Source organism: Cicer arietinum, chromosome 5 (assembly GCF_000331145.2).
Source record: "Cicer arietinum cultivar CDC Frontier isolate Library 1 chromosome 5, Cicar.CDCFrontier_v2.0, whole genome shotgun sequence".
Lineage (NCBI taxonomy): Eukaryota > Viridiplantae > Streptophyta > Magnoliopsida > Fabales > Fabaceae > Cicer > Cicer arietinum.
Genome location: NC_021164.2, coordinates 24,516,963 through 24,528,673, shown reverse-complemented (window position 1 = coordinate 24,528,673; position 11,711 = coordinate 24,516,963). Strand labels below are relative to the sequence as shown.

At 34.5% G+C, this 11,711-nt stretch overlaps 1 protein-coding gene across 1 annotated transcript in view; it reads left to right on the top strand.

The window, feature by feature from the left end:
- The window catches only part of LOC101513700 (protein TAB2 homolog, chloroplastic), a 5,709-nt gene extending 2,086 nt beyond the window's left edge, over positions 1 to 3,623 (top strand). Inside the window, exons 3-5 of the mRNA XM_004499839.4 lie at positions 727 to 898; positions 1,338 to 1,481; positions 3,291 to 3,623. Coding sequence (XP_004499896.1) covers positions 727 to 898; positions 1,338 to 1,481; positions 3,291 to 3,550 — 576 coding nt within the window. The 3' untranslated portion in view covers positions 3,551 to 3,623. The remainder of the gene's footprint in view (positions 1 to 726; positions 899 to 1,337; positions 1,482 to 3,290) is intronic.
- Positions 3,624 to 11,711: the final 8,088 nt, after the last annotated feature.

Here is an 11,711-nt window from a genome sequence, read left to right as displayed (position 1 = left end):
GGAAAGAGTTGACAAATACTCAATTTAATCACTTTAACAAGAAAAAAAAGGTTGAAGGAATAGATACTTAACTGCGGTATCTCATGATGTGGAAAATTGACAACAATGGCAAGAGGGAACTATGCCAATTGTTAACAAAGACGATCCACGTTTGCCTCATTTTGTTGAAATCGGTTATTTTACATTTGAATTCATGTACTATATTTTGTCAATGTTTCATCCAAATGAAAGATTGGAAGGCATACTCATCAAGGCTGTTGCTTTTTTATACTTAGACTAGAAATTCGAGTTGTTGCATCAAACTAAACTGCACAATCCAAGTGGTTCGACTCAAGTGGTTAATGAACTTCAGTTAAGACGAATCGATCAGAAGTACTGAAGTTTAAACCTTTGCTGGAACAACCTTTAGTTAGACTTCACCTCCCAGCCAAACACCGGATTAATGTAGCCGCTTTTCCCTGGGAGCCGGAGGGTTATAGGCAAAAGAAAACTAAACTGCACAAGGGTCGTTTAATTTTGCTTGTATAAAGACCAGAGTGGTTCAAGAAATTCAAATTTAACAATATGAAGTAATAAAAATATTTGTCTAATCATTTAAATGTTTTAAGAGGCATTTGTTGCACAAAAAGTAAATTATTGAAAATTGAAAATCTTTTGGCGTCTATATTTTTCCTTTTCAGAGGCGTATCGTTGTGTATTTTATGTGCTTCATTTGGTTCTTTTCAGTGTTTGTCATTACTTCTATGGCTAGAGGAACGCTATGAGACCGTATATATGATGCATCCTGGATTTCAAAAGGGATCTAAGCCTCTTTTGCCGTTAGACAACCCCTTCCCCACGAAACTTCCAGATGATCTTTTCGGGGAAAGATGGGCATTTGTTCAGTTACCTTACTCAGGTATAGAGTCATCAGTAGCTTTTATGTCATTTGTTTCACAATTTCATGACATGGTTTTTCATGTATACAAGTCACTGCTGACAAATAGCAGCTATAGTAGCGCTATAGCACAACTTAATTCTAACAAACCGTTTATTGATCTATCTATGATACACAATTTAGTTCAAAATCTTGTAAAAATAGTGGTTATAGTAGCACTATAGCATAGTGAAATTTGAACTGACTATTATTTTCTGCGATATGCAATTAACAAAACTAATATAGGCAGCAGTCACATGTTTTTCTGGAGTAGAGGCATTCAGCATTTTCCATGTATATAGGGTCTCATGCACATATTCTTTTCATTTTTCTGATCATTTCTTTTCCTCTTATGTATGTTAATACTTAAATTTTTTTCTTTCTAAGATACATGTCTTACTTTCTATAACCTATTTTAAAGCTGTTCGAGAGGAGGCCTCGGCCTCGGAGGAAAGATTTGGATATGGTTCTGGGCTAGATCTTGATTTATTGGGTATTGAAATTGATGACAAGACGTTGATCCCAGGACTTGCTGTTGCATCTTCTCGTGCTAAAATATTATCAGGTAAAGAACTTCAGTTTTCATGTTTTCCTTATATATATATATATGAATTTAATTCAAATATGCCGTCAGTTTAAAGATTTTTACATTGTCATATAGTAAAAAACGTTTAAATTTAATCACAATTAATTCTATAGTCACAAATATGATTGATAGTTGATAACACAGAAGTAAGATTTCCTCTACTTTAGTTAGAAAGATATATAGATCATTCAACAAACTAGTTAAAGAATTAAAATCTATCTTGAGCTCAATAGTATGCAGCATAGAACTGAAAATATCTATATCATGCATTTTAATTTACTAGAGTACATCCAATTTTACAAATCCAATAAAACAACTTGCTAGCTAAGCAAAATTATGTCGCTCGAGTACACAGTAATTAGAATTCAGACCAAATTTTCGAATTTTACCATGTGATGCTTTTGTACTATAACTTTTTCCTTAAAAAATAGAATTCAGACCATATTTTGGTCAATTATCTCTCTAAAATTCTGTAAATCTGTATGTCACTGTTGACAAAAAGATCCAAATGCCTGGTTTCTTTTGAGCATTGTAGCTGTAGGTTTTTGGTTATTCATGCTGAAAAGCTGTTATGTAAGTTGTGTGTTCAGATGAGCTTATTTACAACTTTTATTGGTTTATCTTATGACATAAAAACACTTGTGCAAGTGGTTTATAGAACTTATGAAAATAGCTTATGACATGTTCATAAATTGTTCTTTTGTTTCTTTCAATAAACTCTCTAAAATAACTTATAATTTGGTTATTTTGAATAAGTAGCTTAATTAAGTGTTTATATCATCAGCATTTGTCGTATAAGGGCTTATGCATAAGCTATTTCTACAACAAAAAATAAAATAAAATCAAACTGTTTTAATAAATTCACCTAGAAAGCAGGGCTGACCCTATGTTTAGGGTGTGCGACCACACAAGGTCCAAGTTTTCAGGGGCACCAAAAGAAACTTTTACTGTTTAAAAAAAATTATAAAGCAAAAAAAATGTAATTTAAAAAAGTATATTGTAAAAAAAAAGGACAAAGTTTGAGTGGTTCCAAGTTTTTTCTTCTTAAACTCCAAAATTTTTAATTTATAAATTGTTGAATCCTTATGGTTGAATATGCACAAAAAATGATAGGTCATCTTTTTATCTTTATACTAAAATTAGCACCCTGATAAACAAAAAAGTTGTCTTTCTCAATTTTCCTACTCTTGTTACAATTGGTCCCTCAAATTTGTGAAGAAGAAAAAAAAATAAAATTATTTTCATAAAAATCTCCTTTACCCAGCAATATTTCGTCTCTACTTTCATCTCCAAAAAAAAATTATCTCTTGATAAAATAATTGTTGATTGGGATCTTGTCATGCTTTTTCCATAAGATTCAAGATAAATTGATTAATATGTAAAAAAAAACATAATGAATTGATTAGTATTTACATCAAACATAATAAAATTCATAATCATTATATGACTTATAAAATAAACAAAGAATCTGTATAAAAAATATAGGGCACCAACTTTAAACTTTGCACAAGGCTGCTAGAAAGTTTATGAAAATTAGTCGAAAACAACTTATAAACATGTGATTAACTGTTTCCATAAGTTCTCCTAGACAATTCATCAGTGTTTTTACTAGTAGATAAACTCAAAGTTTATCCACATTCCCCCTTTGATTATAGAATTAGCTAATACATAAGCGCTTACTTTTGTTTACTCAAACACACTCTCAATGTCATAACTACGTGTGCTTTTTGTAATTGTCATTTCGTTTTATCAAAATAAAAGTGTAACCCTCACTATTTACTGTCACAGCTTTTATGAATGGATTGGAACTCTGTACCATTGAAGCAGACACAGCTCGTGCGAACCTGACGCTCTCGGTCGGAATTTCTACTCGGTATGTATACGCAACCTATAAGAAAAGTCCAACCTCAACTAAAGAAGCTGAAGCTTGGGAAGCAGCTAAGAAAGCTTCTGGTGGTTTGCATTTCCTTGCAATCCAAGATGAGTTAGATTCTGAAGATTGTATTGGCTTCTGGCTTTTGCTAGACTTGCCACCTCCACCTGTATAATCATACAAATTTTTATGGCTGAATATTCAGAGAACAAGATTATTATAATAGAATTATTAGAGCTTTTCCTTCACTCCAATATCTAATTCTACAACTGACTAGTTCGCTCGTTGGTTTGATCCTGTTTGTTTCATAGTCTGATTGAACTAGGGTTAAATTGCAGTTGAACCACGATTAGTTAAACCAATTTTTATTTTTTACTTTTTTAATACCTTTTGTTTTTTATCTATTTATTTAACATCTTATTCAACCGTAGTTAAAAGAAATGAACCAACTAAACCATGACTTAACAGTCTCGTTGGTTTAGTCTCTGATATGATTTTTAAAATATTGAACTCTATCTAAAGTAACTAAAGTTTTGTAGCATTGTCATTCTCAATCGTTAACTAGATTAGATCACTCCTTGAAATAATTTGAGCATGGAGAATATTAAACCAATTGAATGTGTTACAAAAGAAAAAGGTACAAAGTTCTTGTTATGGATTTGTTTTGCATGGTTTCTTATGCTGAATGGAAATATCAAGAAACAGGATTATCAACTTGGAGTTAATAAGCCTAATTTTATTTTGTATTCTTTTACCCAATGAAATTCAATTAAAATTTGTTTTTCGACTTTTTTATTCTTTCTCAGGGGTACTCTTAATGTAAATTTTTGTAATTCTTCCTTAATTAAAATTAATGATTCTACCTTTTACTTGTTTTCTATTTCTCTGTCTACTCTAAGATTGGCCCAAGGACCAAACAATCCAAGATAGGGTTTAGGCCAATAAAATTTGAGCCAAAAAAACCTAAAAAATTATATCAAATTAGTTATAAATATATAATATAACAAATTAGTTATAAACGTTCATTCAACAAAGTTAGTTAAAATGAGGGTCTCATATTATCTTTATCTTGACCTAGGTTCAAACCTTGCACTTATTTTATTGCTCTTCTCAAACGAATGCATATAGTCTTGTAGATGATACAAATTCCACTAATACTATTTATTTGCCTCATTTTTTTTGGACTTATTTATTTTTGTTGTATAAATATTCATTCTAAAACAAGCCATTTGCATAGTGAATATGGAAGGTATAAAACAAATATTAAACACGAAGAAGTTTAAGAAAGAGGTTTAATGTGATTAGTTCCACATTCTCTAATACTTCAAAGTACAAAACTAACATTTTCTTTCTCCACTAACAAAAATAACCACTAATTAACATTTATCTATATGAAAAAAAAAAATTCAAGCTAGAAAAGAGATCTCTTGTCAATTTGTTTTAGTGTTTTGTGTATAAATCTTTAAAGACAAAATAAATTAAAAACAATACAGTACTAATCTTATTTATAAAAAACAATTGAGTTATAATTTAGTCAATAAAAATTGATATTTTTAGTTCATAATTAATTGGATTATAATTTAATAATAAAAATTGATGTATTTGGTTCAATAATGACCAAATATATCAACATTTATTGACAAAATTATAATTCAATCTCTTATAAATAAAATCGAAGTAGTTTTTTTAGTAATGTTATTTGAAATATAAAATTTGACATAAAATAGAACACAAATACAATACTTATGCATTTTATTTTATGAAAAAATAAAGCATGACCCCGCTGTAATAATACCATCAATACACCGTGGAAGATTTGGGGATTAGCCATGATAACATTGTTAGGTTAGACATCATGTATCAAATTCAAACTTAAAATTTCGTAGTTGTATTTGAACTTTTAGTGATAATTATATAACATGTTTTCAAAATGCAATCAATTTTTGAGCCATTATCGTTATGAAAGTTGAGTTTATCAACAAACCATATGATACACAAAGGCAGCACTATAGTGAATATAAAAGTATTCGAGTAAATAATCAAATTGTCAATTGAAATCGTAGGGTTGGACATTAATGACTGAAATTTAGAAATAGACAAATATTCTAAAATTGAAGGGCGTCAGAACCTATACTCCTAGCCTGACAAGCCTACCAACTAATTTAACAATTAAACACAAAATCGTTCCATAACCATTTCAAAAATATATATATATATATACTTTTCCTCGAAATTTCGACAGAGTATCCTCTGTAACTTCAACATTCCCAAATTTATAAAATCCCTGTTAAATTCTCAATTCAGTCACAATTCAAAGAACATAATCTAATCATTTAATACAATTTCCAAAAAATTTCTAGACTCCAAAATAGCTGCAAATTATATAGACTCAACAGACGTTACAAAAATGGTCCTCAATCAAAGAGGCCAACCAAAAGAAACATGTGGAGACTTGAATCAAATAACAGATTTCTACTTAATTGTCTACGAATATGAAAAAAATAAGCAACATAAAGGGGTAAGTCACAAAGACTTAGTGAGGAGACAACAACCACCATCAATTAGAAGGGAAACACAAAAAGGCACGAATAACTGTTTAATCGCTTGACCGAAATATTAAAAATCCAGTGAATAACGAAACGAAATCAAAATGAACAACCTTAATATCATTATAAAAATCAAACAAGTAACAATACAAATTTTTTAGAACCAAGAGGCGACTTTATCTCATTGATAGCCCTTTCCTCCTAAGGGTGCCCTTTCCCTTATGGGCGGCTCCATCTAACGGATGACCCTCTCCTCTCAATTCCTGCAACGCATCATTACGTATCAATTAGGGAGTTTACATCTCGTTGATAGCCTTTTCCTCCTACGGACAATATTTCTCATAGGGGCGGCTCCATCTAACAGGTAACTCTCCCTAATCACAACGAGGTAATTAGGTGCACCTAACGCAGTTAACGATTTAATAACAATAACACCGATTTTCTAAAACGCGCATTTAAAATCCTTTCATCGTAATTCATGAAAAAACATATTCAATCGCATAACAATTCAAGATTTAAATACTTTAACTCATACGTAAATCAAATAATAACATATTATATAACAACGACAGTTAAATTAAATAATTGACGAAATTGAGATAAAATTCAAAGGTTGTGTTTCCCAAATTTTTCAATAACTACTTTAATATAGAAAACAAGTAAAATAGTAATAATAGCATTATAAAAATATATGACGATGATCTTCGTCAACTCACAGTTATGGAGAATCGTCTAAGTTTGCTCTCCAACAACTCTCAGAGTAGCCGGCAGGGTATCAACTGACAAATCTGAGTATCAAAAATATTTCCAAGACTTTAGAAAAATTATTCTAAAGTTTAGCTAACTTTAGGAAACCCTAAAAATCGTTTAAATATACCCTAAACACAAAAATAAGATTTTTAAACAAAACTATATTTTTCTGTGAATTCATACTAGGATTAGAGTTGTGCATTTACCTCAATGAGTCTCAATCAACGACTCTCAAGAGATGGGTACCTTTTTACTTCCTTAGAACACAAATCCTAACCCAAAAACCATACCCAAGAGCTTGGGAAAAATATGAGGAAGCTTGCTTAGAGAGTGTATACCCTTTCCATGGGTTTATTGTGGCTTTAGGTGAGAGAAAGAAGAAGAAGGAGAAAAGAGAAGAAAAGAAAATGAAAATGGAGAAGGATGGGTTGCTGAGAGAGAGAAGGAAGAAGGGGGAAGAGTGAAATGAAAAAGAACAAGGAAAAGTAGGTTTTATCATTATTATTATTATTATTATTATTATTATTATTATTATTATTATTATTATTATTATTATTATTATTATTATTATTTAATTATTATTATTATTATTATTATTATTATTATTATTATTATTATTATTATTATTATTATTATTATTATTATATATTTTCATTTATAATTGACACGGGGCGTGTCAATCTCCTCCCCTTATAAAAATTCGTCCTCGAATTTATTTAATAAATGCCACTAACCTTGAGTATCAACATAAGTGTGGGTACTTTGCACAGATGACTTCTTCGAGTTCCCAAGTTGTTTCTTCACCTGATGGACCACGCCAAAGAACCTTTACTGAAACGATATCCTTTGAGCGCAAACGTCTCACTTGGCGATCTAATATAGCTACCGGATGTTCAACATACGATAGGATCTCATCTAACTGTACATCTTCATGATTAATCACATGAGAAGGGTCGTGAAGATACTTCCGAAGCATCGAAATATGAAAAACTGGATGAACTCCCGAGAGATCCGATGGAAGTTCCAAACGATATGCTACTGGTTCAACCCCTTCTAAAATTTCAAATGGTCCAATGAATCTTGGACTTAGTTTCCCCTTTTTACCAAATCGCAAAACTCCTTGAGTAATGCGCACTCACAGTTAAGATCAATCACCGTGAGAGGACCCTTATAGACTGATTTCCTTGATTCATGAAGGATCTCATCCTTGACTGGAAATATTTCCAACATAAATATGAGAACTAGAGCCAACAGCAACACCATTCAGTGCACCCCTAGTACCAAGTCCTATATCCATGAATTTTACACGGCAATGAAAATTTCCAGGTGCATAATGTCGAGCTTTTATTGCATTAGTAATCCTTCTGTACTCGACCAAAGAAAAACTTTTCATTGGGAAGAAAATAAACATTTCAATATGACCAAACCTCTCTATTTGAAACCTAATATGGCTTTCAGGCATGTTAGGTGCTACACAGCCTACCCATATCTGCTTAGAAGCAGCGACAATATCTAGAGCAGCAGGATCCCCATCACAGCACCAAACAATTTGACTTTTGGTTAAAATAGTTGGTGACATAAATTGATGATTAGGAGAAGCCAGAAAATTGCTGACAGCTCCACTAGAGGATCTCGACAGAGGTGAATTGAAATTTATATTCAATACTTGATTTTTCTCAACATTTGGGAAATCATTTCTACCTTCAAATGAATTACTCCTAAAGTCTACCACTGTTCTAACTGCAGGTGAGAACATATGATGGCTTACTGAGTCCCTAGGTGTGGAACATCTAACATGGGTCATATTCCCTTAGAGATTGTGCAACGGAGGACATGGTGGTGGAGAGTGGTGAGTCGAGATTCTCCTCGAATAGAATTTGGAAAATGAGGAGGGAGTATCAAGCCTTAGCTAGATTCTTGGCTATGAATTTGGCTCTTCTAAAGGAGATGAACATTTACCAAGTTGAGTAGCAAACCACGAGGATACAAAAGAATGTGTAGCTCCAGGATCAAACAGAACATGAGCATCTCTAGAACAAATAGAAAGTATACCTGTAACTACTGCATTGGATGTCTGTGCATCTTGACAAGTCAAAGCAAACACTCGAGCCTGACCTCTTCCTGCTGGTATCTGACCTCTACCACCAAATCCTCTACCTTGCTGCTGAAATGTTCCTGAACCTCTGAATACATGATTTAGAACCATCATTTTCTCCATCCAAAAGGTGATCTGCTTCATCATTAAACATGCTAGTCACCAGGCCCAAAAACGTTGTCCTTCATTAGAAGTTCCATCTTTTGTGGTGGAGCCTAAGAGTTCCAACCAAGCTGCAAGCAATTCTTTTGGACAAGAGAAGAATATCCAAAGTAGACATAATGCACAAAGCTTGAACAAATTAGTCAATGAAGATTCATCTTCATCTAAAACCTTTTGTTTTAATTCAGAGAAGACCTCAGGGTTATCTTGCATATTCAAGAAATTCTTGTCAATAATCTTTAAGACATCATTTCCCTCAAATGAGGCAACAAAGAAGGTGAGCACATTTTGGAAAACTGTTGAGCAAATTCCTCTAATTACAGCTGATGTTGGTGCTACGGAAGAAGCAGTGCAGCAAATATCAGCCTGGCCGAAAATACAGGCTTTAGCAATTTCAAATGCAATACCACTGGGATCCCCTTCCTTACTGATCAATGTCAAACTCCAGTTATGCATATTGATAAGCACTTTAGTTGCAGCTTCCAAAGCTGTTGGACAGTGACATGCATATCGAGGAATAAAATCGGCCACAATTCTTTTTACACTCATACAACCTCTAGAAGAAACGATGAGAGCAAGATAGTTCTGGTCAAGATCAGGTGTGGGTGGAACGTGTTTATGTAAGAGGCAACGTTTAATTCGCTTGTGACATTCGTAGAGGTTTCGAATTGCATCTTTATTTCTTCGCTTGGCGAGAATCTCATCCTGAGAGAACGGTTGAGGAGGTAGGGTTTGAGGAAAGGGGGCGGTTGATTCCGGCTGCGGCGGTGGAGAGTGTGGGGAGTCTGACGGTGAAGAGTCATAGAGCTTTCGCTTCTTTAGAGGCTGCGCAACGGAGGACATGGTGGTGGAGAGTGGTGAGTCGAGATTCTCCTCGAACAGAATTTGGAAAATGAGGAGGGAGTATCAAGCCTTAGCTAGATTCTTGGCTATGAATTTGGCTCTTCTAAAGAAGATGAACATTTACCAAGTTGAGTAGCAAACCACGAGGTTACAAAAGAATGTGTAGCTCCAGGACCAAACAAAACATGAGCATCTCTAGAACAAATAGAAAGTATACCTGTAACTACTGCATGGGATGTCTAAGCATCCTGACGAGTCAAAGCAAACACTCGAGCCTGACCTCTTCCTGCTGGTATCTGACCTCTACCACCAAATCCTCTACCTCGCTGCTGAAATGTTCCTGAACCTCTGACATAAGAATTTCCACTCTGATGCGCAGATGCAGAATGAGTCTGAGAAGATGCCAAAGTTGTTGGTGCTGATGCATAACTAGAGGATGGATGTGTCGTATCTACAGAACAATCCCTCCTGATGTGACCTATTTGGCCACATTGGTAGCACACCTTAACATTACCATCTCTAGAACAATTCCCGAAGTGAAACCTACCACAAGTAGAACATCGTGTAGCTGAAACACCAGAATGTCTCTGAGGGAAAATGGATTGTGATGCTGCTCCAGAATCTGATCTACGAATCTGCACTGTCCTAGAAGACTGCCCACTATGACCACCCCTTTGAGACATGAGTCCTTGTTGCCCCTGATAACCAAACGTAGATCCACCACCGCGGTTTGAATAATTACTATAAGATCCTTCAATCCTTTGCTTGTTATGTGAATCTTGTCTATTGCCTCCTTTTTCCTTTTTGTCGTTGCTCAATCAAAAGAGCCAAACTCAAAACCTCAACAAAAGTAGAACAATTCGAACCAACCACATATCTAAATAAATAATCCTGAAACTGTCATACTCTCTGTTTGCTCCAATCGCTCAAACTCGTGAGCTAATCCATCTCTAACACTCTCTGGAAGAAAACGAGCCATAAACAACTGAGAGAACTCTCTCCATGCTAACGGTGGTGACCCCACTTGCCTACCACGTGACACTATATCAAACCAATCACGTGCCACACCTATTAGCTAAAATGATGTCAATTCTACTGCTCTTACCTCAGAACAACCCAATGCTCTCCAAAGCCTTTCTACACTGTCAATGAATTGTTGTGGATCCTCAGTTGCACTAGACCCAGAAAAAGTAGGGGGTTTAAACTTCATGAAGTCTGGTAAAGTAACCTCAATACCCCCCGTTGCAGCAGTTGTCTGACGCTCAACTTGTCTAACCTCTTGTTGACCATTGACATTTTCATGCCTTTGATCACCCTCCTGTTGTTGTCCGACGACAACCCCAACAAGTTGTTGCACAACCTGTTGTAATCCCTGCAGACCAGCAGCAAACTCTTCCATGGCTGGATTTCCGCGCCTCCTCCTAGGTACCTCAACATCAGCATTCAAACCACGTCCGCCAACATTAGCTCTACGCCTGTTTCGAGCACGAACTGAAACACGACCTCATTGACGAACGCCTTGAGCTTGAGAAATTGATTCATCAACAATTTCCCTTATATTAGGATTCCTAGTCTTGGGTGGCATTCTCCCCTATTCAAAGAACATTGATCAAAGATTGGATAAGACGACAAGAAATTGTGTAGAGGTAGTGATGATGAGTTTAAACACAGATTCTGACAACAGATGAGACTCTCATAGAGTGCTAATAGCCCTTGTAAGTAAGTTGTGCCCGGGTACACAATTTACTAACAAGAATCTATTATCACCCTATGTTTGCAGCTATTAGCACCTATGACCGGGCTCTGATACCAACTTTGTCACGACCCGAAATTTAAATGTCGTGACCGGCGCGCAAGCTATACTCCTAGCCTAGCAAGCCTACCAACTAACTTAACATTTCAAATATATATATATATTCCCAAATTTATAAAATCCTTGT